Raw genomic sequence first — 22,543 nt, 5'->3', positions numbered from 1 at the left:
AACCTTGTTTTCATATGGGTGTATGACATGAGAACTGATCCAGGGCCAGCTGTCCCCGCCTGCTCCCACGAGGGTCCTCTTTAAGAGCGCTGGGCAACCCCTGTTGACGTGTCACCATGGCAACGACGCACCGCTGGGATCTCCTCCGCCCTTGTCTGTTTTTTTAGCCGTTATTAGCGAGATAAAGAGTCATACTATCACTTAGCAACATGAAAATTAACTGGTACCATATTGTATGAGTTGAACTTTAAAAAAAGAAGATGTCGGATATATTGTGCAAGTGGCTGAATGAGGAACTCCGGCTGTCAAAAGCTGTTGGTAAGTGTGAGTAAAGTTACGTCTAACCTAGCTACCTGCGAGCTAAATTATGCTAACGCTAATACGGTGGTTTAGCAAACCTAACTGTTCTTTGGTACACGAAAAGGTAAGTTATGTGAATTTACAAAGCTAGCAATGGAAGAGCTATTTTAGAAGCTATCAAAGTGAATAAACAAACATTTATTAACAAGGGCAAGGAATATTGGGAGATGTTATGAGCATTTTAAATGTAAAAAATGGACCAACGTTTTTTTATTGGGGTTTTTTAAAACCTGGAAAAACCGTTACGTTACAACCTGAATTGTCAAAACACGTACTCAAACTGGTCATTTTAAATATATTTGATAATTGTTGTCCAACAGTTTTTAAGTTGTACAACATTTTCATATATCATGCTACATGCTACAGATTTCCAGTTAAATGAAAATGAAAATGATTGCATGTTTATCTTTACAGAGCCAAAGACCTTTGCCAAGGATTTCTCGAGTGGTTACCTAATCGGGGAGGTTCTGCATAAATATCAGTTACAGAACGATTTCAATATGTTTCTGAAGAAAGAGTGAGTGGCCCTCCCTCTCTCTCCAGCGTATTGCTTCATCTCAAAACCAAATAATTTGTGATATCTGACTATTAATAGCTGACTATTGTGTAACATCTCCAGCTCATTTGAATTGTACATAATGATTCATTGTAATCACACCTTTTCCCGTAGCACCTCCATCTCCAAACTGAATAATTGTACCCGCCTTGAGCCTACTCTCCATTTGTTGGGGATCTCCTTTGATGCGACCACAGCCCAGGGACTGATGCAGGAGAAGCAAGGGGTTGCCACACACCTCCTTTACCAGCTCTTTGTCTCACTAGAAAAGAAGAAGAAAGCAGAAATCAGCGGGACAGTGATGGAAATTATGCAGCCTGCAGCCAATGCTAGCCTGCACAAAATAGAGCATGAAATCTATTCTGATGTAAGGGAGGCTGTACTATGAAGTATGTGTGTGCATGTGGTTAGGGGGCCAATTTCTTTGGGCGACAGACTGTTCTATAGTTGTAGTTTTGTTCTGTAGGAAGAGATAAGTCATCTTGTTCTGTACTAATACTGAAAAACTGTATGGTGAAGTATGGCAACTCTGACAGCCTTTTAGTCTTTAAGCCTTTCATTATTTATTTATGTTTGAAGTTCACATTATTAGTTTATTGTAACATCAATATCTACCAGAAACATCTCATTTGAAGCATCTTACTATCTATCTTTTTATATAGCGGCTGCAAGATGTGGTAAAACGTGATGCAGAGCTCAAGCTGCAGAAAATTTCCCAGCACTATGAGGAGAAATGCCTGCAATGGAACCACATGTCTTCACTGTCGCAGCCAGTCCAGCAGAAGAGACAACTCAAAGTCCAAGATGAGAAGAGAATGAAGAATACTGAGAAGGTACTGAAGCCCTTGGAAAGTAAAATACAGCATTGTAATACAATTTACCTGTATTCACTTAAAATAAGGTCAGAACTTATGATATTAAGGTTGCCTAAAGTTTACATCTTTATCAACATGATTTTTTTTACATATTCTGTCTCAGTTTCACACCTACAATTCAACTGCTGCCAGACAGGTTTTTCCCTATCTTCATTCACTTAACCAACCTTAGCTGCTCGATGAATAAAGGAAAGCTCACACCGCTGACAGTATTAACCATGGGGAACTGTGTATGTTGCAGCTGCGGGTGTGTCGTCAAAAGCACAATGACATCATGACTCGTAACCAGGCCAGTATTGTCCGGGTGCCAAAGCCACCTCCCTACACTTCACTGATCAACCTAAAGAAGAGGCAACAGCAGCAGCGACGCCGAGAACAACATGCGCAGGTCAAAGCCAGATAAAATAATGATGTGATTTGTTGTTAATCCATGCTGGGAATTTTATTTTTGGCCTTTCCGAGCAGAGTCAGCCGCACAGTTGTAGGGAGAGTGTTTCATGTTCACTTTTCCTGTCAATATTTTCCTTGGGATTTTTCATATTGGGAATTTCAGTCTGTAAAGCTGTTGTCATACCACGAGTTCTCACAGCACATTTGTTGCACATTTGTTACACATTTGTCCAATTGAAAACAAAGAATTGACATGGGTTTCTTTGTCCTTCTGGTACTATTGCAATTTCTGTCTATTTTGTCCATGTAGACGGTCCAGTCTGAAATAGCCCAGTTTGAGAGAAACAGAAAGAAACTGGTTACTTCTGGTTTCGTTTCCTCTTCAAGGTGAGAGAAAAATAAACATTCTCAAAATAAAGATTGTATTCATGTAGTGTATGTTATATAAATGTTTGTATTAATGGAGTTATATTGCAACCTGAGTTATTTAGCACAATGACTTAAATGTGATTTAAACCTTTTCAATTCACTAGTGGTCAGCCATTCACTGGAGATTTTCCTCATGGTGGCAACAGTCAGGGCTGTGACGTTTCTGGAAGTGAAACTAAGGTGATACTACAATCCAATAGCAAGTACATTCAGGAGATCCGCCAGAGGTTGCAGGAGAATGCTGTAGCTTGTGAGCAGAGAGAGAAAAGACGAGACAGATTCCTGGTGGAACAGCTCAAGTCACACGAAGCTCGAGAGGTGAGAAATGTTAATATATCTAATGTTAACAGACATAAATACTCACTCAGAAGACATGAGACATCATTCAATGCAATATTTTTTTCCCCTGAGGAATCTATAATTATCATTTAGTTTTGCAAAACAGGTTTAAAATAAATCTAACACATCTTTTGTCTTTGCCAGCACACATTTTTGACATGTCATTTTTAACCCAAAGTCGATCAACTAATCAGTTACCTCTGCCCTCCCCTGCAGGAAGCAAGACGAGAGGAGCAGCTGGTGAAGCGTCTGACACGTCAGACTCAGCAAGAGCAGCGTTTGGCAGTGCAGCTCCTCCAGGTCCGCAAACTGAAAGAGGTGATCCGGGAGAACCGCCTGTTCAGAGAGCAGCAGTACCAGCAGCGGAGAGAGAAGGACTTCCAGGAAGCTCTGGAGAGGGAGGCGGTGAGATAGGATGAGAACGGAAGAAGAATAATCCTCTCTATTGTCACTTTGTATTAGACTGTATCAGTGATGGTGTGAGTGGTGTCATAGAGAGAGAGAAGGATGGACTGGTAGGTTGTATTGTATCAACATAGTGTTTGGTATTATGAAGAGATAGACTTTAGAGGGATAGGTATATGGTGAAGAAAGTCTATATGAATCAGGACATAAACAAATATGTTTATCTGTTGTGTCCTTCAGGTGATTACACTTATACTGTAGATGACTGATTTAGAGAGACGGACAGTATGAGACACCTGAATAAATATCGGATATCTATCATGGTCCATCATGGTTTCAGTGTTAAATATGGGGTATGTTGTAGTTTAGCTTATGGTGTGGTCATGGTGCAGAGGAACTGTTACTAATATAATTCATAAGGAATTCCCAGAACAGATTGCTTTGTGATTAAGTCTCAGATTCTGCAGTTTCTGCAATTTGGCATTTACTATAAAAAATGAAAACATATTTTTTAGGAGACTATTTAGGGAAAAAATCATATGATTAAATATACATGAGCCTCAATGAGTATCATTGACAGAGTGTCTATTGGCAAAGTAAGAAGCATAATCCTGAAACATCATTTTAGAGAAGTTGTGTCTATACAGTAGGTAACAATGATAAAGTCCTCCTGTCTTTTTTTCTGCAACCTACAATATCACTTATCTACCGACTACAAAAACTGACGTTTATTATTTTGTGTCTCTTCAAGGCTTTTTTTCCTCCAAAACCCACCAATTTATGTCTTTTGCACAATAAATGACCCATGTAACATCTTCTATCTTCCTTAATTACTCACAACAGTGGTGCCTAGTCCAGACATTTATGTCATGCCATTTACACTCATTCCATCTCTCTGACTGGGGTCTGGTTTAGGCTCTGGCTCAGCAGGTTAAGTTGGACCATGCAGACGAGATCAGAAAGGAGCTTGAATTCTGTAACAGGATTGCTGCTGAGCGTGCTCAGAGCAGATACAAGAAGCACTTTAAAAGCTGCAAGGAGATTTTGGAGCAGATAGTGGACTTGGCCACCAAGGTTGGAGAATATCGACTGCTCACTGGGAAGTATGTAACACAGTTTCTTTCACTAAACCATGCATATGGTACCTGGCCTTAAGATTACCAAACTGACCTCTCGGTTAGTTGAATAATGAATATATGCACATTCCAAATGTGTTCTATTGTGTAAGTATTATTATCAAAAATATATTGCAAAAGTCAGTTAACCGTCTCATTTCAAGAGTTAAAATGTAGTTTTAAAGCACAACTCTGGCCACTTTGTGATATGTGAGAGAGACAAAATGATTGGATAAGGCCTCTGCTATGTCATATTTTTGCAGATTTAATATTTATGCTTGAACAAACATCACATTAAAGAGCATAATATAATATAAAAAATATTTTAAAATTTTAAAAATGTATTTAAAAACATAGATTCAGAAACATGCATATGTTTAAAAGAGATAGACACAGAGACACGGTGGGTAAAATTAAGTGCATAAGGCTAGACACAACAGTAGGAAATATGCGCAGCTTTCTATGTTTCTGTCTTTCTACCAGAAAAACACATTTAAAAAGGTATTTTAGGACAATATTGACAAACTGAAGTCTCTGTTTGACAACTGAAGTATTGGGATCCACTGCTAATTCAGATGTGGGTCAAAAAAACTACTATTATGGAAAACATTCTTCTACATCTGATGGGTGGTAAAATAAAACCAGGTGATTTCAACGCTCTGTCTGCCTCTTCTCATGATCAGATACATCATTGCCACAAATATACACATGCCCACAAAACCCTGCACTATAGTCCGTACCACATGAAGATACAGTACATATATTTATCCTGCTGGCCAAGTTTTTTATGTTTGTATCCACTTAATCAGCTCTTCTACTCATGGTTAGATTAACCATGTTAATATACAATTAAGTTTTAGGTCCCATCAAAATAGCAATCACATTTATTTTGAATACGTTTAAAAGGACATTTGGAAGTTAGTTGTCTCTGTCAGTAAAACCCTGTGTTCCATTACAATCCAGCTTTGCCTCCTTTCAAATGTTCTGCTGTGTCGTGTCCAGTCTGATTCCAGAGAAGCTGATGAAAGAATGGAAGGAATTGCTGTTCAATGGTATGCCTCTCTATCAGCCGATAAGTTTGGAGGGCCAGCAGCCAGGGTTTGAGTTCTCTTCCCCACCAGACCCTGTAGAGATTAAGAAGCAGGAGATACTCAACGACCAGGACTATGATGAATACACTGTGAGTTTGAAATGAAATGTGCAGTGTGTTTATCTTATGTCTGTATGTATGCTTGCACATTTGCACATACCTTGTGTGTGTGGATTCTTGACTGAATAGCTTGTTAGTCAAACCTCAAGGTGAGTGGTGATTTCACTAGCAGTTTCAGGTATGATCATAATTGTGGAAAGCAAACCAAGCAACATTTTTTGACATTTAAGTTTGAATTATCCATGAACTGAAGCCCTGAACTTGATGCTGAAGATCCTCTTTGTCTTAGTTGTGTGTTCTGTTTGTCAGAACATGGTAGGTGAGTGGGCATGGCCAGAAGAAGCAGGGGAGACCAATTTACCCCTAACCAACAACAAGATTCTCGGACATGTTGTCCTGCGGCTGAGGAACATTGTCCATCCAACCATCGAGGAACCCTCCACACCGTCATTTCCTAACTTCATGCTCAAAGCCTGTGTCCTGGGCAAGTTTTGCTCTGGCAAGACCACCTGCCTAGCCAAGATTGCTGAAGGTACGTGACATGCAATCCAAACAGAGATGCATGTATACACACATACCTACAAACACAAAGTCAGAACTCTTAGTTATATTTGCTTTATTTGTTGGGAAAAACAGATGTGAAATGAGATTTTATGGTTAATTTGTTTCTGAGTGTGTGTATGTGTTTTTTTGCTTTAGCCCATGGCATCTATGTCTTATCAGCTGACACACTGATTGAGGAGGCACTGACTGCTTACCAGAATGGAGAGGAGGTTAGTCAGAAACAGTTTAACAGTATTGTAACTTCACGTGTTTGAATTTTTATTTAAGTAGTCACCTTATTTTGCCTTAAGAGGATTTTTTAGAGCCATAAAGGTTAAAAGGTCATTAATGCTCCTAAACATTGCATGTTATTAAAACACATTTACAGGTCACAGAGCAGAGGGGAAAGGAAGACAATGATCAATTGCTCACATCCTCCACATCACTGAAATCTGGTGGGTTACTGAAGTCAGCATGTTTCTATTGTCTCTTATTCTTTACTGTTTATTCTACATACTACAGTATGTTTATTTTCTTGTAATAGAAATGCACTGCATATTAAGTATTTCACATGAATGAGTGTTTTATTTGATCGCATGTGTCAGGATATTTTCATTGTTTTTCAGATCTTGACACCCAAGAGGAAAGTAGCAACACTAAGGTAAGAAAGAGCTGTTTGTATGCATTTGTGATTTTCTGACTATTTTGCATTTACTCACACATAATGCAACCTTTATCCAAACTAACCAACCTAATTAAAATAATGACATGTAAGATATTTAAGAAATAATGAAGGAACAAATAATGAAGGTTGATTGATTGATCCATTTTCATCGTAAGTGCTTACATGTGCCACTATCCCAGCTTTCTGTCCGGGCCATGCATGGAGGAGCTGCAGAAAATGAGCTCAGGAAAGGCAGTGCCATCCCTAATGAGCTAGTGGTGGACATTATAGTGGAGGCTATCAGGTAAGTTCCTGTATCATATTGTATGTAGGATTGTCCATTTTATATCCTCAGTGATAGAATCTTACTTTTATATACAGTGAGGACAAAACAAAGAGAATTACAATCTATTAAATAAAAATATGTAATTGATTGAGCAGAAAAACAAACAAAAGCCTGTGAAATATTTATGTCCTCACCAGGCAGATTCCAGCTGGGTCAGGTTGGGTCCTGGATGGATTTCCAGTGGACATCACCCAGGCCTATCTGCTAGAGAAAGCCCTTGGTGGGTCTGTGGATGTAGGGAATGAAGTTGTGAGCAGCAGGACAAACCTTGCTATTGATCCTAATCCACCCACACCGCCACCACCACCAGCTCCTGCACTGGACCTGGTTGTACTGCTGGATATTCCTGATGAGTGCGTTGTCAGGCGGGCTGTCAATCAGACGGGTATATTACAGTGGTTGCCGATTAATGCAATGTATCAGTGTGCCGCCAATCATTTTCTGTAAGATGATGTGTGCACGTATACATACACAGGTGATCATTTACATGTAAATTGTGTGTTTGTGTGTGTATGCTACTCTTGCTCCCAAAACTGGTGCAGGTACTGATACTGCTGCTGCTGCTACAACCTCTACAGAAAATAACTTATTTCTGGCACAGATTCCAAACAGGTAAGAAAAAAAAGAATCAAATGGACAGAAAAATTGGAGTGAATACTTTACTAATAATGCATGACCCTGTATATAATGTCAATCATCCTTTTCCCACCTCAAGGATCGCAGCTTTTCAGGACACCTGGACCAAACTAGAGGAATGGTTTGGCAGGAAGCAAAACATTTTGGTTCACGTTGATGCAGATGTAGAGGAAGAGGAGCTTTACAAGAGGGTGGACTCTGTCCTTCAGCAAGTTATGATGCAAACACAGGAAGGTAACTGGTTATCATTTTAGTAGAGAGTGTTAGTAGACTCATACTACTTTTTTTTGTCTGTTTCTGTATGATATATAGTGTACAATAGATAAAAACTCTTCCCCTGGAACAAGCACCGTTTTCTCACAATATTCCAACTTACTGCCTCATCAGCTCTTGGCAATCCCTCTGTTGAGGATGATGAAGTGTTGGACAGTGGAAAAACTCAAGAATCCTCTTCTGCCACACCTGCACCTGTAGACCAAGCTCCGGCCCTCACAGACCAAGACCCGGGCCCCACAGAGTCCAATATCAGCCTTAACGAGCAAAAAGATGAAAGTGTGACATCAATTTCCAAATCCAACACACATTCCCCAAGAGGTGATTTGATCAATAGTTTGTGGATTGCACAGTTTCTTTTAAATGACTTCAAGTCACATAAGAAATTCGACTTGGAAGAGATCATTTAGAAATAATATCCACTCACTAGGAACATGAAGTGTTTCTTTACTGATAATGACTTTGTGGAATATAGACACATTTTATATTTTGAAGGTACCAAACTGATATTTGATTGAATATTTGGAAAAAGTCTGCAATATCATCAACCAATCTCTATTTTAAGGTTGTTTGTTGATTTTTAATCAGTCTGAAAGTACAGCCATTATCTCTTATTCATCTCAGTAAATTAATATGATACTATGATAGGTATTTATATCTCATTAACTTTCAGTGAATATGATTAATTTAACCTTATAATAGTGATGATTAATATACTTTTTCTCTGGGTAATCAATAGGTCAGTCAAGGAAGGCATCATCTTGCTCATTGACCAATGAGGACTCTCAGGGAGTCCCCAAGAACCCACTTGAGTGTGCCTCTCCCTGTCCAGGTTCATCCAGTTGGGTCTATGTGGATGAACCTCTGCCCCAAGTAGGATACAACTTCTATCTATGCTTGTGTTGCTTAGCAGAGTTGGAAGTGCCCACTAATCTCCCTTGTAGAATCTAATTTTATCAATGACGCATAACATTCAGATGCACTCACCGGGAGGGGTAACCACAAGATGGCACTCTAACATGATTTAGCCTGTGGGCTTGTGGTTTCCTACCATCACTGGCTTTCAGAGTCTGTTTTCAATTACATGAAAATACATGTCATCAGACATCTTTGTGAAATCTGTTCCATTACACTATGCCTGTTTTTTCTTTTAGTCCCCCACACACTCCACTTTGTTCATCTTTTCCCCTGTCTATCTCTATCCCCAGGAAATTCCAGAGTACCTGTGCTCCCATTGGGATGCAGTATGTGACTCTTATGTGAGCAACATAAGGGCAGTGATGCAGGCGCTGCGCTCAGAACACACTCTTATTAATCATCACCTATTCAACATCAGGTATTTTGCCCAGCCTTCAAGTCTGAACTTGGTTTATTTCACATAGTCTATATTTTAACATTTCCATAATGGACATATTTCTGTCTCTGTCCACATTTTTATATTTGATCACTATAAGATGCATAATTGTCTGTTTTGACATGTCTTTTCAAGCACTCTTACATCTATGTATCTGATAACATTTAAAACTACTGTTGCAAAACAGCTATACCCTGTAAGACTTACAGTGTCACCTCAGTTGATACTTTTTTAACTTATTAATACTACATTTTGTCATAGCTGCAATTACAATACCAGTCACTGAACCAAATTATTGTCAGCATCTATTAGATGTAGATTGTCACAGTTATTCTTACCTTTGAATACAGCAATGTGTAACCAAAATGTTCTTACTATAGGTCTTTTGACAGACATCTCTGACAAAGAAAGAGAAAATTAATGTAAATAGAAAATTATTACAAAATTATATTTGATTAATGTTACATTTTACTAAGTATTATCTGGTTTCCTTTTACCTCAGGCAGGAGGTTGTTTTTGAACCTAAATTGTTTTAAAATACTGTCTCTACAGAGAGGAGTACAAGCATTACTTGGGGCGTCCTGACCTGAAGCAGGAATTAGTGTCTCAGTGGCAGAAGGACTTCAACAAAATACCTGGTGATATGAGAGAAGACGAGGATACCAAAGCGGAGCTACATCAGCGACTGGATGTAAGAAAAAATCATAATATATTACAATACAGATTTTACTTACTCTGATCTTGAGAGTAGTGTAAAAAAAGAATGAAAATATGAAACATTAAAGGTGTTCTGATGTGTTTGCAGGACCTGCGGGAACGTTTGTGGGACATTAGTGACAAGCGTAAAGAGGAGGATGAACAAGAGAAGGCTTTGCTCACGGATGATGGCTGGTTGGAGGATCACACAGCGGTCCTAATCAACCACCACTCTACACTCATGCAGGTAAAATTTTTGTTTTCTATTTAGCCATTTGGCTGAACAAAAAAAAACAATTTTATGGGGTCACTTCTATTCTGTAGTTTATTAACTGTAGTTTATTAATTAACTATTACACCCCTCTGAACGTACCTCTTCCATCACTGTTTTCTGTCCTCTTTGTATTTATGTTGTATAGGTGTATTGAGCGCCTCTTCTATGTATCTTTTCAGTTTGTTTTTTGGCAAAACTGTTATCTTGAATTGTTTATGTTGTATAGGTGGAGTTGAACCGTTTCCAGGACACACTCTGTATTCTCAGGGTCTACTATCTGAGCATGTACAGACAGGTGCTGCCTGCGCTTCCCTCCAACTTTGTCTGTATCCCCCTACTGGACATCCCAGAAATGATGGATGAGGAAGAAAGGCAAGAATCACAGTATTCATAGCAAACTAACCATTTTGATACAAGATAATACAATGAAATTACAAGATAGTTAGGGAAAATAAGTGCAGAAAGTGACAGAATGATTTTGTCTCAACAGTACTGAGCCAGCGGCCACAAATGTGTGTAGTCAGAGGGATGAAGGAGGGGAGAAGAAGAAAACTAAATTGTAAGCGAGGAGCACTATCACACGCAATGATTGCTTAATGTTTTCTTCAGTCTGTTTCAAAGATTTAATGAATGTTGTCATATTCTCACAGTCCAAATACTCTGTGGCAAAAACAAATGCACACACATAAACTATTTCCTCCTTTTCTTCAGTATTCCCCTCCTCCCCAGACATCCTGACTCTTCAGGAGTGGCCTCCAAGACGAACAGCCAGGGTCAGAGAGAACCTGCCAAGGTCATTTTAAACCAGATTTCACGCCCCTCTTTATGCACTATGTCTGTAATAGTGTTTGTTACTTAAGAATCTACTCATAACCTACTTCTATATATATTATGTAATTGCTATCTTTGTTTATCTCCGTTGATTTAGATTCTACTACATTATACACATACTTATTCTTGTTGAAGAAATAAACCTCTTTGGTCGTTCTTATTTAATGTTAATGTAGTTTGTAATGACGTTCCAACACAAAAATAATTAAAATATTGTGACGTGCTGATGTACAGTTGTAGCAGTAACACATTTTGACCCTTTTGTTTTCTCTAGTCACTTCATGAGAAACTGATCTCCGACCACGGGGAGGCACTCACAGCCATCAGCAAATTGGTAATGCTCTGTGTGTGAGAGTGTGTGCATGAGCATACTATGGAGGCATTTTTAACGTTCCTGACATGTTTGGGTTATACATGTGTGCAGGTGTCAGCAGAGGCCCATCTGAGGGACATGGAGGCAAAAGAACAGAGGGAGAAACCGCAAGAGAAGGAGAGGGAGAAAGACTCTGCAAGTGCAAACAAAAAGAATAAAAGGACTCAGTCATCAAAAAAACAGAAAGGCATGTCTATAGTAGAGTACTATTGTATTATTATATATAAAGTACTATTAGAGAACTATAGAAAACTATTGAGAGGTACTTTCGAGCATGTGCTATGTGTTGCTGTAATCTTGTCTTTTGTCCTTTTTGTATCACTAAATTTACCCAAAAGAGCATAAATACTACTATAATTTTTACTCTTTAGATCAGCCTTTCTTCTCTTTTTTTGGCCTGTGACCCCAACAAATTGTGAGGTGAATATAAGATTTCAAAAAAGGACTCCAAGTGGATTATGTAGAGATTAATGTATATTTCAAGCCTATGTGATATATGTATTTTTAAATATATAAATCAAATACATTTATCAGTCTTATAAATATCAAGGAGCTCTTCTGCATCATTATCTTCCTCCCTAACTCTTCTCCCCAGGTCCACCATCCCCTCCCCCTGCACCCAGCCCTGTACCGTCTGATGAAAAAAACTCAGAGAAGACTCATTATCAAGAAGTCAGAAGCAAAATACAGAAAGAATATGCTGCTGCACTGAATCACGAAGGTATGCTCACATACACATGAAGAGATGCAGTAGGTTCTTTATGCCATATTTCATCATCATATTAACATTGTCAAATTATTACATTAATAAGTGGCTCTGTTTTCTGAAAAGTATCATGTGAAGGATACATGCATGCATGTGGGTTCATAGTCAACATGCTTATATATTTGTGTTGCACTGTTTGTGTACGTGTGTGTTTTCCAGAGCATGCAGTAAAAGTACGCATTGCGCTGGTGAAAGGCCGTGGGTTAGTGTTGCTGCAGTCCCTGCAAAGTAGAGCAGAACAGACCTTTAGCAGCATGGAGAAGTGGTTAGAAGCACATTATCTTGCAGAAATGAAGAGGTATGGTGTGAGTGTTGCTCTGTTGCATTATTGTGGTGAAGAAAGGTTGATTGTGCTGCTGATGTGCTATGATTTATTTCATAGCGCAATGTGCATAATGCTTGTAAAGACATGTAGATTTTACTCTTGATTTGGAATGAGCCATGATCAACATGTGTAAGGCTGGTCAGAGGATTTGTTCGTCAAGAATTATACATATAAAACATGTCTGACTTTTTATGCATGTCTCTCCTTTTTCTAGTATTGACCAACTAGCAGAAGTGGTACGCCACCACATAGAGTCTGGTGCTAAGCTGCAGGATGAGCTAGTGTTGGTAGGTAATGTCTTAAACTGTTAAACTTGTTGGGTTTTTTTATGTTGGACACTTTTCCATATACCCAAGATTTATAATTACATGGTTGCTGCTGTAGGATGAAATTTGAATTGTTCCTCCAGACTGTGACATTTGACAATGGCCCAGAACCTTTTTTACTTCAGCCTTTCCTTTTTAAGATTCCTCATATTTGCTTCTCCAGGAATGCACTGACTTCTATTTGAATGGAGACTGCCACTTTGTGGCCAGCGTTCCTCCCCCTCCTCGTCCACCTCCTCTGGAGAAACCCATGCGGTCCACTCTGACCATCATTCAGCTGGAGTCACTCTACCAACATCTATGCAACATGGCTCCATCAGGTACATACAGGGGAGACAAGTTGAGGTGTGTTAGGGTCTATCCATTTATTCATCCACCAATTATTTTCCCTCTTTTCTGTCTGTCAGGCTTCATGTCCAGTTCTGAGTTCTCCAGTTTGCTGAAGGACATAATCTCTGTTAACATGGGCAGAAACACAGTGCCTGAGCCCTGGATCAACATGAATGAAACACAGGTACTCTTCAAGGTCACATATTTCACAGACTAAAAACACTAAGTTGGGTGAAAAAAAAATAAAACTGGTACTAAAATGTTTTTCACCAGAAAATTATTTACACCAAAAAAGTCTGTTTTGTAGTAAGGTGTGTCTACATTACTGTCATATATAGGTGAGACATAAGAAGTTAGGTTAGTTAGCCAGTTAGTCAGCTATACAGTTCTTGTGATATCCAATAGGTGTAAAACATGTGTAACTGAACCTGCTATGCAGTCTTGAGGACATTTTTCATGTGAGGGGCTTTGCTTGTTGTCATAGGCTGGTTAAAGCAAGATTTGAAAAAACATTTTAAGACCCATTAACTCCATAATCAAATAGCACCATACTGTCTGGTTTCATGCATAGTCTAAACACCGATCCTGTGAGATACAAAGAGAAACACATGGCAGAATCTACCCGAGAACTGTCCTTTCCTCTCCTGTCTGTAGTTGATGGAGATAGCATCTCTGCTATCGGATGAGTATGAGCTGATAGACTGGCATCGGTTCCTGCTCAGTGCTGCCCTCCCTTGGCCATTTCCCTCCTTAACACAGCTGCTGGTAGTGCTACAACGTTTCAAGTCAGCGGATAAGGGTGACACAGGCTATATCAACGAAGAACAGTACCAACAGGTTAGTTTCACATGCAAACACACAAGGTGAGACCAAAGAGAGATACACACTATGAATGTATAGTCCACATCCACCCTCAGCCCCTCTTTGCTCTTGTGGCATTAATGTATAGTGAGATTCACTTTCTATAAGCACACCTGGATTCATGTCACAGTGACTCCACACTTAATTAATACAGTATAGTATACAGTATATAGAATAAATACTGCATAAGAATCTAAAACATACTTTAAAAACTGTATTATGCTGTACGTGAAAAGAGATGGTTTAGGTGTTCATTTTTCCCCCTTCATCACCAGACAGAGTTGTGGTTTTCCAGTGAGAGTGTTCAGCCCGTCCCTGAGGATCCCTCTGAGCCTCCACCTTATGACCGTCTGGCTAACTTATGCAAAGTAAGTACCTGGAATGCCTGACAACTGAATTCAAAGTCAAGGTAAACTTTTATTTTTTATTAAATTCAAGTGGTCACAAGCAACATAAAAGACATAAAATGAATAAACAAAGGAGTGAAAAAACATTGGAGCATTGCCCAACTTTTCAAACTATTACTATAAAAGGACTTTTATAGTATCCATTTCCAATGATATCTTATTGTAAAAGGAATTTAGTTTCGAAATACAAATTCACAAAGCATACGGTCAACACTTCATCCATCTGTTGAATAATCTTGGATATAAAGCTCAAAGTTTATTATCTACTGTGTGTCCAAATGAACTGCTCTGCAAGCAAAAAATCATATTAAACAACATTTGTGTTGGTTTTTCCTTCTTAGTTCTTTTTCCAGTTGTTTGCAGACCACTCTTTCTCTCCACCTCGTCTGGACTACGTGTCAATGCTGCAGTACTTTGCAGCTGATCCTAACCCGAAACAGGGGTTCATCAGAGCACTTAGTGTAGTGATGGGACAACATCTCAAGCACCCATCATCCAGCCATCTTGTCAAGGTGAAAAAATGAATGTACACAGAAAAGTTATGCCAAGAATGATTTTGTAAGAGCATGCGTGAGGTTTTTCAAATGGTTGATCTTTTGTTTTGGAATAAAACTCAGTATGCTTTACATTAAAGCAGTAAAGTAATGAAATGTAATGTAACATGTGAGTGTTAATGTCTCTCTTCAGTCCTACAAACTACTATCCATAAACAATATCCCTACATTGTTGTGTCTACAGTCTATGCCCAGTATAGAAGAGGCTACAGAGTTCAGCTTCTCAGAGCCTGACGGAGAATACAAGAAAGAAGAGACTCCGTGTGCATCAAGCAGTTTGTTGGGAGAGCAGCAAGTGTCCATCCCTGCTCTTCTTGCTGTCATCTGCCACAGAGTTACTAAAATGAAAGACGACAACGCCCTTCCTCCAGGCTGCATGAGTCAGGAGGAGCACACTGAGGTATGGCACTATGGAGGACCAAACTGTGTTTTTAAGGAAATAAAAGAATTATTGAATGTATGAAGGAAAAATACATTTACAATAAAAAAAGAATAATGATAGTGAGGATAAAATAAATTAGATGTTTTGATAAAATAAAACCCTCCCCTCATGGTATTGCTCTCTATATCTTGCCCTCCAGCACCTGGTGCATATATTCACAGAGCTTGGGTGTAGGCCTGAGGACCGTGTCCCCTTCTCAGTTTTCTCTCTGCATCCTTTGACCCAAAGCCTGATGGAGAGCTCAGTGCACTACCGGCTCATAGTAAGTCCCTGTCGAGACTCATGCTTTTCATCTGTAGTGCCTGCTGCAGTGTCTGTTAGATGAGGCTATACAGCGTATCACAGCCGCTGTGATTAGTCACACATACTCAGCATCCAGACTGTCCATCATCACATGCACTGACCATACCCATTTTTTATTTTTAAAGCTACTGCTATTACTTTGGAAATTGAAGACATTTATTTAGGTATTTTGTCACCTCCATTTCTTATCCCAACACCACCATTTGTTACCCTTTCTTTGTCATTTTCAACTTTTATTTTCATTCCAAAATATCTGTCTCTCTGTTTCTCTCTTTTGCTCTCTCTCAGGATATTCATAGAGTGCTGCTGGCCCAGCAGGATGAAGGAGAAGCTAACAGCTTGAACGTTTCCTAAATGATAAGACGTATCCAGTACATATACATACTGCTGTCTACGTCATGAAGAACTCTTTGACTCAGGAAATGAAAAATATGATCCATTCTGTGTTTTGAAATATTCTGATTACGTGTTTGAAATGTTTAATCTCAGGTTAATTGATTACTCCAGTATTGAATCAGTAAATTTGCAGCTATGGCACTAGGTGTGGCCTTAACTTGTCTCAATTTCTATAACTTATGAAGGTTGGAATAACATCATCACTGAAATGACAACAATAACATCAGTGATGGCAGGATTGACCCCTCTGACTCGCTCTCTTTTTCTGATACACTCCAGCAGTTTTTCTGACTCACTTGTTTTTCTAATGACCTCTCTGACACAGAAAAGCATTGGTCACGGCTACAATGAGTGCATTGTCCAGGATAACCTACATGTCAAGCCTGACTTGCCAGCAACAGCCTGCCAGGGCACCCATAACCCTATTGTAGCCCATTCAGCAGAGATATGTTGTGCTAGCTTCTCTATTTGACAGACACTGCTGCCCGTATACCAATAAAGCCAATGCAAGCTGATCAGAAAAAAAAAAAAAAAAATACATATATGTACAAGCAAATAAAAGAGGAGTGTCGCTGTTATTAGCTAGCTAATCTAGCTAGCTTTCGAAAAACAAAAAAACGTATTAATGCATCATTCTAAATTAAGTATGGGTGTCAAATCAAATTAACAGTCAAATCTAACATTCTTTTCTAGAAAATATAATATGGAAAACATCATGTAAAAAATGATTTCAATTGTAAAACAAACAGCCCCGACATTTCCTGTTAACATTTCCATTCATCTAATTTGATACAAGAAGGGCTTGGAGAACCCTCAGCCCCCCTTTCCCCCGTCCCTTGTTCCCTCCCTTTAATTATCACTGCAGGTCCTGTGCTCCTGGACTTCTGAGTGCCTGAGTGACTTTTTGAGAAAACAGAGCCACTCATATGTGTCATGTAGGCAGAATCATACACCCAGACTGGCATCCAGAACTTGCTGAATAATCAGGAATACTGTACATCAGCGCCTTAACGTCGGACAAGACAAAGCATACCGTGTTCCAGGTACACTAAGTGAGGATTCGGAATTTCCCCCTTATCAACTTGACAATGCAGACTGTTTAAAAGAAGAGTCAAACATGAGATCAAAAAGAAGACTTTCAGGACCTAACTTTGTGCACTGACAAGATGATTTTTCCAAGAATGTCATTTTTCTCAGTTTTACGTTGGTAATCCCGTGTTTTTTCCTCTTGATTTGTTGTGGATTCTTGTTTTCTTACATTTTTGTGCAAATTTTTCCGGATCGCGTGTCTGCCCCATTCGCTTACAGACTCTAACTTTGTTTCACAATTGAAAAGGCAAACTTTCTCACAGACAGAATTGTTGTTCATATGGTTTTTATTACAGTTTATTTTTGAACTTGAAGACTATTTACGGAACTATTAGAGGACTTGGATGCAGGTCAGCGTGAGGTACTGACAACATGGGAATTGTATTTTGGATGTGCTCTCTCCTGGCTCTTCCAGTACTTCAGTCTGCCAAGATCTTGACTGTGTGTCTAATTGGTGAGTAGGGGGCCAGTGATTGTGATGGAGATATTCATTTTAAATATTTGTCCAGAAATATGAATACCTCTTTGCCAGGCTGGTTACTCAAGAAAGAAATGTGTATTATATGTGTTTTAATGTAGTATGTAATAGTATAGTTACTGTACAAGACTTTGTCTCTCTCCTCCTCTCCAACAGGAGGAAGCCACTACTTGTTATTAGATGAGATTTCTCATAACTTGCACCAGCACGGCCATGAGGTCCGCATGCTGTTACAACTGGGAAACCCCATTATTACAGGTACACATGCACATGCTGAAACACACACTTGCCGAAAGATATTTTGCACAACCTTCTGTCTCATCTTCTCCCTGATGTAGTCACTCTTATTTTCATGTAAATTATTGCACATCTCTGCCAGGTTTTTCCTATGCAAGCCGTGCAGACAGTTACCAGACCAGCACCTGGTCCTTAGGAGAAGAATACATTAAAGAATACAATGGCTGGTTTTTGGAGCAACAAACACAGTTTTTACTGGGAAGGTATCACACCATTTTATTTTAGTAGAGATAAAGATTAAGATAAAGATAAAGACTGTTAGATTGGTAATTATGTTACAAGATTATATGGAGACTTTTTTGCTTCCCAAATCTGGTTTTGATACTGAGTCAGGTTTTACATCAACATTTTAAAGCTCTTGAATTTATCTTATAATAATGCCTAATTTGTCTCTGTGTTAGAGTCTGAAACGTCAGGGATCAGTGTGAATTATTACTCTAACAGCATTATATTTGATTCGAATTGATTTTACCCTCACTCCCCACGCCTCATTCAGTTTGTCTTTATCTTACTCACGCTCTCATTTTTTTCTTCCTAACTCTCTCTCTCAGGGATAACTTTAATAACTTTCTAAGCTTCATGGGGCACCTGTCCTATCAGTGTGACAAGCTGTTAGGGGACAAAGAGATGATAACTTTCCTCCAGAGGGAACGCTATGACATCGCTGTTCTTGATGCTTTTAACCCCTGCTCCTTCATCCTGGCACACAAACTTGGTATCTGCTGTTCATATCACTTTGTTTTGTGTCATTATTACCACGATATATTATTTACTAAGACCTTACCACTTTTACAATGTGCAGATTGCAGATGTATTTCAATATGTTAATTTAACCAAATTAATGGCCAGATTCATAGTGATGTTTTGTTTTTTCAACTGATCAACGGCAACTCAAACATTCCTGCACTTTACTCTTTATTTACTCCAGGTGTCCGCTATATAGCTTTCTATCCTGGCACTCTGAATGGTCCTCTGTCCATCGCCCTCCCCATTTCAGTCTCCTTCGTCCCAGTTTTCTGCTCCCAGCTGTCTGACCACATGGACCTCTGGGGTCGTGCCAAGAACCTCTTTTATTCACTTCTGGCTCCTATCAGTAAGAATGGTGTTACTGACTTTTTCAGCTAACAAATCCATACAGTTTTTTTAATGGGCTCAATTTCCTCCATTCCATTTTTGTGCTCTTCTACTATTGTTAGCATCTGGAATGTCATACTATCCAAGGAATTTTTTTTCTAATCTTTTATTAATGATATTTCTCCTGAATAATCCATCTTGTTTCCACGTCTTTCTCATGTATGAGTGTCATGTGCATCTTGTCAGTAAGTGTTAAGCTAATGCTGAGTTATCACAACGATTATTAGACAATGTTGGTGCCCTCAATTGTCTGCTCGTGACTTCTGTCTTTTATTGAAAGGTCAGGAACTTGTATGGTCGATGTTTAGGGACGTAGCTGAGCGCCATCTGGAGTCAGGCTCACCCCCTGGTGGTCTGGAGGAGTTACACCAAAGAGCTGAACTGTGGGCCTTCAACAATGACTTTTCTCTGGAGTTCCCCCAGCCTCTTATGCCCTTCACTGTGCTGGTTGGGGGTCTGCTGAATAAACCTGCAAAGCCTCTGGATCAGGTTTCTTCTCTTGATAAATAAATACAGATATGTCATGTAAGATTCCCTGTTCTTACCTTCCCTGCTTTCCTCTCAACTTTTCTCTCACCCTGCCTTACCTTCTCTCTCATCCTGCATCTCCCATCCCCCAAACCTCCTGGACCCTTCAGGATCTTGAGTTGTGGATCTCCAATTTCGGAGAGGCAGGTTTCATTGTTGTGACCCTGGGATCTATGGTCTCCTCAGTCTCTGTGGACCCGCTTCTGGTGGAGCTGGTGGCTGGCTTCTCCATGATTCCTCAGGGGGTGATCTGGAGGTAAAAGTGTGTCACAACATTTAAAAAAAATTTTTGTGGCATATATCTCAATATTCATGATTATATAAATAGGGAAAACATACCAAAAAACTTCCTAAACTTCCTAAACGGTATTTTGCTTGCAGGTATGACCCCAAGCAATGGCCACCTCACTTGGACAAACCCTCCAATCTCAGGCTCCTGGACTGGCTCCCTCTGAATGATATGCTGGGTAGGTTTATCCACTCGCCATGGACTGCATCTTTCTCAAACAGATATGCAGGTTAAATTATGTGCAAGACTGCCAAAAAGCTTGTCACTAGATTGTTTATTGTGGGCTGCAGTAAGTGAAACCATCTGTCTGGCATTTATACTTGATGAATGACTTAAATGATTGATTATTAAAGTTGTTGTTAATTTAATTTTGTTTGACTCATTCGTTATTCCACTAATTGTTTCAGTACTACGTGTACTACTCTGGCAGCATTGTTGCATCCATTTTATGATGACATTTTTTTGTATTATTCTCTCTTTTCCAGGCCATAAAAAAGCATGCCTCTTTATCACCCACGGTGGACAAAACAGTCTTCTTCAGGCAGTGTACCACGCTGTTCCAGTGCTGGGAATCCCTCTGTTTGGAGACCAGTTTGATAATGTAGTGAGGGCTGAAGCAAAGGGACTGGGCCTCACCATCAACCCCACGCAAATCAGCAGGGGACTGCTCCGCTCCACTATTCAAACACTCATACAGGACAGCAGGTATGCGGATGCCATGGAAAGACAGGCAGTATTTGTGATGCCAGTAGAGTACTTAGATGTCTTCAGCTACTCTCTGTTTCACTTTCTTTATTTTATCCCAATATTTCTTCTTTTCTAGGTTCAAGTCTTCAGCTTTGTCTCTTAGCAGGATCCACAAATCACATCCTGTCCCTCCCACGCTTCGACTTATCCAGTGGGTAGAGCACATTCTGCACAGTGGAGGTGGAACTCATCTCAGGCCGGCCTCACTGACGCAGCCATGGTACCAGAGATACCTGTTGGACCTGGTGCTTATTCTCTCGCTGGTACTTCTTGGACCTGTAGCTCTCTGCTGGACTTACTGCAGGAACAAGAATAGCAGAGATAAACACCGAAAAATACAATAGTAACACTGAGCGTTGCCTCAGGGAAACTTTGGATTAATACCTCAGTTTTATGTAACTTGTATATCTGGTACTTATTATATACTGCAAATGTTTAACTTGAAATTTCAAACATGGGGTCAATATTAGTGTGGAAAAAATGCTTTTCAAAGCAGTTTTTGCTTTTGTGTGCGTTTCACTTTCTGTATTTTCAGTTTCACTTCAATGGAATTGTTATAATGTCCAGCATCCTGCTTCCCCCCTCCCAGCGCCAACATGTCTAACAGACGCCTCATTTGTACTGGACAGTAGCGCCACACTGTCCAACACCTCTGTGATGCTTTGACCTGGCTGTGTTGCAAGCAGGGGTGGTTGACTGTCTACACACAAACACAGACACACACACACACACACTAACTGAGCCATGCTTTTGTATAGTTGCAGGCTTCCAAATGGCAGAAAGCCATGTTAGTGTAGATGAATGAATGTTTGTCTGCTGCTTTGTTTGTCTGCTGGAGTCATAGAATACATAGAATAGTGTGTATGTGTGTGTGTGTGTGTGTGTTTGGGGCAGCATTATGGTCTATTGGCTCTTCGGTTTATAACTACCAGCACCACCTGCAAGTCTCAACTCTGACCCCCACACCCTCCTCTGCTGGTTACCACTGAGTCTCCTTCCCCTGCCTGAACAGGGCACAAAAGCGCACAGCTATGTTCACGGTCAGCGCTCAAGCCACTTTTGAGAGCAGACCATTACTTGGAAGACGCCTCCCCCCTCCTCCCCCTTCTGCTCTGTCCTCCCTCCAACTCCTTACATCTGTGTTGGGGGTTAGTAGGGAGGAAAATATAGATTAGCAAGGAAATAATGACCAATTAGGACAGCTTGTTCTTTGTCCATTCAGCTGTCCGTTCCTTCATTCCTTCTCTTCATTTCATTTGTCTGTTTGTCGGGCAGTTGCAGGTGCCAGTGAGTCTTCCTCTCACTCGCACGCAATCTAAAATGGGCAGGGCAAAGCATGACATGACATGGGGGGGAAAAAAATAGAAAAGCAAACTGTAATGAAGCAGAAGAGGAATACACCAAAGCAAAGTAGAGCAGAGGAGAGTGAAAAAACAAATGTCCCAAAAGTGAAAGTTAGGCACTGCATTTACAGTTCTGTTTTTGTCACTTTCAGTGTGAGTCTGATTTGCAATCATGAGTTTTACTGCAGGTATCCTGTAGTACCAAACAAGACTAAATTATGAAAAAAAACCAAACAAACATAAAAGCATCAATATGTCTTTTACAAGGTAGTGTACAAGGTAAAACAGCTAAAATGAAGCATGTAGATGTTAAATAGTG

The 22,543-nt window shown here is 39.7% G+C and overlaps 2 protein-coding genes across 2 annotated transcripts; both read left to right on the top strand.

Annotated features, from left to right (window-relative positions):
- Nucleotides 1–100: 100 nt before the first annotated feature.
- Nucleotides 101–16,476, top strand: spef2 (sperm flagellar 2). The gene is made up of 39 exons (XM_042420456.1): nt 101–318; nt 775–877; nt 1,031–1,283; nt 1,579–1,749; nt 2,033–2,179; nt 2,492–2,568; nt 2,715–2,928; nt 3,166–3,354; nt 4,270–4,457; nt 5,472–5,649; nt 5,929–6,151; nt 6,319–6,392; nt 6,551–6,617; nt 6,789–6,823; nt 7,027–7,130; nt 7,310–7,557; nt 7,715–7,784; nt 7,888–8,042; nt 8,196–8,402; nt 8,821–8,954; nt 9,290–9,417; nt 9,988–10,126; nt 10,241–10,378; nt 10,632–10,777; nt 10,896–10,964; nt 11,117–11,198; nt 11,511–11,570; nt 11,661–11,796; nt 12,205–12,330; nt 12,535–12,673; nt 12,915–12,987; nt 13,190–13,346; nt 13,434–13,540; nt 14,011–14,193; nt 14,493–14,585; nt 14,966–15,136; nt 15,363–15,578; nt 15,760–15,882; nt 16,212–16,476. The coding sequence occupies exons 1-39, from the start codon at nt 261–263 to the stop codon at nt 16,275–16,277; spliced, it is 5,247 nt and encodes a 1,748-aa protein (XP_042276390.1). The 5' UTR covers nt 101–260; the 3' UTR covers nt 16,278–16,476.
- Nucleotides 16,477–16,568: 92 nt separating this feature from the next.
- On the top strand, nt 16,569–21,377 carry LOC121903445 (UDP-glucuronosyltransferase 3A1-like). The gene is made up of 10 exons (XM_042420457.1): nt 16,569–17,862; nt 18,043–18,144; nt 18,266–18,386; nt 18,735–18,898; nt 19,112–19,276; nt 19,598–19,806; nt 19,956–20,101; nt 20,227–20,312; nt 20,620–20,839; nt 20,958–21,377. Exons 1-10 carry the CDS (start codon nt 17,781–17,783, stop codon nt 21,223–21,225), a joined length of 1,563 nt encoding a protein of 520 aa, XP_042276391.1. The 5' UTR covers nt 16,569–17,780; the 3' UTR covers nt 21,226–21,377.
- The last annotated feature ends 1,166 nt before the right edge of the window (nt 21,378–22,543 follow it).

The sequence above is a fragment of the Thunnus maccoyii genome, chromosome 9 (genome assembly GCF_910596095.1).
Source record: "Thunnus maccoyii chromosome 9, fThuMac1.1, whole genome shotgun sequence".
Lineage (NCBI taxonomy): Eukaryota > Metazoa > Chordata > Actinopteri > Scombriformes > Scombridae > Thunnus > Thunnus maccoyii.
This window is presented reverse-complemented; position numbering and strand designations above follow the sequence as displayed.

What these genes read in the sequence shown, in the direction of transcription:
- spef2 (XM_042420456.1), top strand. Translation starts at nt 261, where the DNA reads ATGTCGGATATATTGTGCAAGTGGCTGAATGAGGAACTCCGGCTGTCA. An exon ending in TCAACATGAATGAAACACAG is followed by an intron (nt 13,541 to 14,010) that starts GTACTCTTCAAG and finishes TCCTGTCTGTAG; the next exon opens with TTGATGGAGATAGCATCTCT. An exon ending in CATCCAGCCATCTTGTCAAG is followed by an intron (nt 15,137 to 15,362) that starts GTGAAAAAATGA and finishes TTGTGTCTACAG; the next exon opens with TCTATGCCCAGTATAGAAGA.
- LOC121903445 (XM_042420457.1), top strand. Translation starts at nt 17,781, where the DNA reads ATGGGAATTGTATTTTGGATGTGCTCTCTCCTGGCTCTTCCAGTACTT. An exon ending in ACACAGTTTTTACTGGGAAG is followed by an intron (nt 18,387 to 18,734) that starts GTATCACACCAT and finishes TCTCTCTCTCAG; the next exon opens with GGATAACTTTAATAACTTTC. An exon ending in CCTCAGGGGGTGATCTGGAG is followed by an intron (nt 20,102 to 20,226) that starts GTAAAAGTGTGT and finishes TTTTGCTTGCAG; the next exon opens with GTATGACCCCAAGCAATGGC.